Source organism: Austrofundulus limnaeus, unplaced genomic scaffold, assembly GCF_001266775.1.
Source record: "Austrofundulus limnaeus strain Quisiro unplaced genomic scaffold, Austrofundulus_limnaeus-1.0 Scaffold1876, whole genome shotgun sequence".
Taxonomy (NCBI): domain Eukaryota; kingdom Metazoa; phylum Chordata; class Actinopteri; order Cyprinodontiformes; family Rivulidae; genus Austrofundulus; species Austrofundulus limnaeus.
The window spans coordinates 63,839-67,565 of NW_013954278.1; the positions used below are offsets into that span (position 1 = coordinate 63,839).

At 51.6% G+C, this 3,727-nt stretch overlaps 1 protein-coding gene and 1 long non-coding RNA gene across 2 annotated transcripts in view; one reads left to right on the forward strand and one right to left on the reverse strand.

The window, feature by feature from the left end:
* Positions 1-2,765, forward strand: part of kank1a (KN motif and ankyrin repeat domains 1a) — a gene marked incomplete at its 3' end in the record, with an annotated part of 9,648 nt that extends 6,883 nt beyond the window's left edge. The window contains 1 exon segment of the mRNA XM_014033865.1: positions 231-2,765. Within this exon segment, the coding sequence (XP_013889319.1) occupies positions 231-2,765 (2,535 nt within the window).
* Positions 1-3,704, reverse strand: part of LOC106536561 (uncharacterized) — a 5,864-nt gene extending 2,160 nt beyond the window's left edge. Inside the window, exon 1 of the long non-coding RNA XR_001312559.1 lies at positions 3,454-3,704. This is a non-coding gene — a long non-coding RNA (uncharacterized LOC106536561). The remainder of the gene's footprint in view (positions 1-3,453) is intronic.
* Between the last annotated feature and the right edge of the window lie 23 nt (positions 3,705-3,727).

Below are 3,727 nucleotides of genomic sequence, written 5' to 3' on the forward strand. Positions count from 1 at the left end.
CAGTAGCATTAGCAGAAATGTTGATTTCTTTAGCTCAGTAGCATTAGCAGAAATGTTGATTTCTTTAGCTCAGTAGCATTAGCAGAAATGTTGATACTTTTAGCTCATTAGCATTAGCAGAAATGTTGATTCTTTTGGCTCATTAGCATTAGCAGAAATGTTGATAGCTCATTAGCATTAGCAGAAATACTGAAATACATTTTTCTTCAAGATGTTTTTTTTTCTTTCAGCACAAGCCCAAACATGCTTGAACGCTGGAGAGAAGGACTCGTACTACGTTGAAACTCCTTATGGTTTTCAGTTGGACCTGGACTTCCTGAAATATGTCGATGACATTGAGAGAGGAAACGCCGTGAAGAAGCTGAGTATCCAAAGGAAACCCAAAGTGGCCAAACCCCGAGGCAGTATCGGTGAGGTGGGCCATCGGCCTGAATGGACCTCCACAGACTCCCTGTCCTCATCCAACAGCGACGGCAAACAGTCCCCGGTTTTCTTCACCTCCAGACCTCCAGAGGCTCCTCTCCTGACCCCCACCCTGTCCAGGAGGACCTGTGAACCAGCACCCCATCAGTCCTACCCCAGTGTGTCTGACCAGAAGCTGCATCTCCCACCTCCTTCGCCCAGGTTTGCTTCCAGCCACAACCCCCAGGTGGAGAAGACCCTGATGGAGACTCGGCGCCGTCTGGAACAGGAGCGACTCCTCATGCAGCCGCACAGCGAGCCGCTGATGCCCCGCCGCCGCCTTGGCAGCTTTGGTGGGATGGGCTCCAGCAGCTCTCTGTCATCGTACTCTGGTTCTGTCGGCCCGAGCCAGCAACTGCCAGTCAACAACCTGTCGAACGGAGAGTTCAACCATTATTACCCTGCCTCGGTGGGCTGCTCCATCCGCCACAGCCCCATGAGCTCCGGCGTGGCCACCCCGGTGACGAACGTCAGCCCGCTGCAGCTGCAGCAGATCCGAGAGCAGATGGTGGTGGCTCTGAAGAGGCTGAAGGAGCTGGAGGAGCAGGTGAAATCCATCCCTATCCTTCAGGTGAAGATTGCTGTTCTCCAGGAGGAGAAACGACAGCTGGCTGCTCAGTCCAAGAATCCGGGCTTCAGGAAACGCTCCTACAGCGTGGGCAGCGCCGACCACATGGACAACCCCAGCTCCATCCAGAAGGAAGCTGAGCTGAGGATTGTTGAGCCTGAAGTCCAGGAGCAGAGCTCTCAGCGGCTGGACGAGTTCAGACGTCTGGCTGCTGAGGTCCAAGCTCTGGAGAAGACATCCAAGGAGAATCCTGAAAACCTGGTGCAGAACCAGGCTCTGCAGAGGTCCGTTGGTGTGGTAACCGATGAAAACATGAACAGTGTCCCACTGAAGCAAACAGAGCCCAGGCTGAAGGATGTGGGGGTGGTGACGGAGCGGCCGGAGGTCCGCAGCGCAGCAGTTGTTGTGACTGAGACCATGCTGGGTGTGACCAGCGACGCTGAGAAAGAGGTGGAGCTCCAGCAGCAGACCATCGAGGCCCTCAAAGACAAGATCTACCGCCTGGAAGTGCAGCTGAAAGAAACCACTCACCACATGGAGATGGGCAAGCTGAAGCTGGAGCTGCACACAGCCGGGGGGTCCAACAGGAAGAGGGCCGACAAAGGCTTGATGGTCCGGCCGGACACGTACCACGCCTGCGTGGAGGCCAGAGTCCAGGTGCGCCATCAGGGAGTGGGTGACCACGTGGAGTTCAGGCACGCTGCCACAGATCCTGCTCTACAGACCAACAGTGTGGGAGTGTCCTGTCGGCCCAGCGTCCACAGCGTCTCCGTGGGACCGGACCTCCCGATGCACCGGTGGCTGGTGCGGGAGCAGGTGGAGGTCCAGGACCAGTGTGTGGGGCGGCGGGTGGAGACGTGCCACCAGCAGGTTGGCGTGGAGCTGAGTGTTTCTGAGACAGGAGTCAACACGGATGAGACAGTGGACAGTTTGGACCTCCGTAGAGACGAGACGCAGCAGAAGAAAGAGTCCCGGTCCGTCGGCTGTGGAGACTGTTCTGTAGATGTGATGGTTAGTCCAGTCAAGGTCATGGTTTCACAAGGAACTGACCCAGTCTTGGTCAGTAAGGTGGACTCTGGAGTTCTGGCTGTTCCTGAATCAGCCACGCAGCAGACCGGTACCGAAGCAGAAGTAACGAGTCGTTCCACCAACACTCAGACCCCCGAGCTGACGGACTCTTTCACCAACATGGAGCTGATCTTCTGCCATAAACAAACCAACACTTCAGCACCAGAGACCAGGACTGTGGCTGCAGGGGACGGACTCGTCAAAGATGCGCCCACAACTGCAAAGACTCGTTCAGTTGCTGTGGGAACAGATTTGGAGTCACTCCTCAGCAAATCCACTTCAGCTAAAACCAAAGAGTGTGGGGTGGGTCCACTTAGCATCAACGACAACTTCCTGATTGGTTTAAAGACCAGAAACATGGCCTGTGGTCCATCCCAGGCAGCAGACTTTGAACCTAACAGGGAGACGCAGACTGCAGCTGCGCCGCTGCAGCCTCAAGGTGGCGCTGGACTGGACCATTACATCGAGAGGGTCCAGAAGCTGCTGCAGGAGCAGCAGATGCTGCTGGCAGAGAACTACAGCGAACTGGCCGATGCTTTTGGACAACCACAGACCCAGTTTGGCTCCATCAACAGTCAGCTGGTCAGCACACTGTCCACCATCAACTCTGTGATGAAGTCCGGCAGCACCGAGGACATCCTGGAGCTGAGCTCGGACTCCTGCAGAGGTAGGACAAGTCTCAGGATCTACCTTAACCAGAACCATACTTCTCACAGGCTCTGCTCCTAAAACCAGTCTCGGACCAGGCCATGGCTGCTGGACGTTAGTCAGGAAGTAGTTTAAACCAAAATGTCTCCACAAGTCCTCATCTTCCTCCAGTCAGCCTCAGAGGCTCACAGTCTTCCTGTTTCAACTTAAAACATGTTCACAACATTTGTGACACTTTCTTCTCAGTTAGATCCTCACATCTGAAGACAGAAAACGTCCATATCTAAAAAAATAAATAATTTAATCTGCTCTAAATCTAAATCTGTAAAGTCTACTCCAGCAGATAAAATCAGATCTGTGCTGCTGAAGTGGCCAACAAAATAATGTGCAGGGCCAAGAATACAGGTTTACAATTTATAACACTAAAGTAAATCAGGATTTTTTTATGCCTGCTAAAAACGCAGCTGCACAGCTCCCTGGTCCCAAACCCATCCTAAACCCTAACCTAACCCAAACACTACAAAACCCAAACACCACATAACACAACCTAACCCAACTTAACCCAAATACTACTTAACCAAACCCAACTTAACCCAACTTAACCCAAATACTACTTAACCCAACCTAACCTAACCCAACTTAACCCAAACACTACATAATCCAACCTAACCCAAACACTACATAATCCAAACACTACATAACCCAACCTAACCCAAACACTACATAATCCAACCTAACCCAAACACTACATAATCCAAACACTACATAATCCAAACACTACATAATCCAAACACTACATAATCCAAACACTACATAATCCAAACTAACCCAAACACTACATAATCCAACCTAACCCAAACACTACATAATCCAAACACTACATAACCCAACCTAACCCAACCTAATCCAAACACTACATAATCCAAACACTACATAACCCAACCTAACCCAACCTAATCCAAACACTACATAATCCAACCT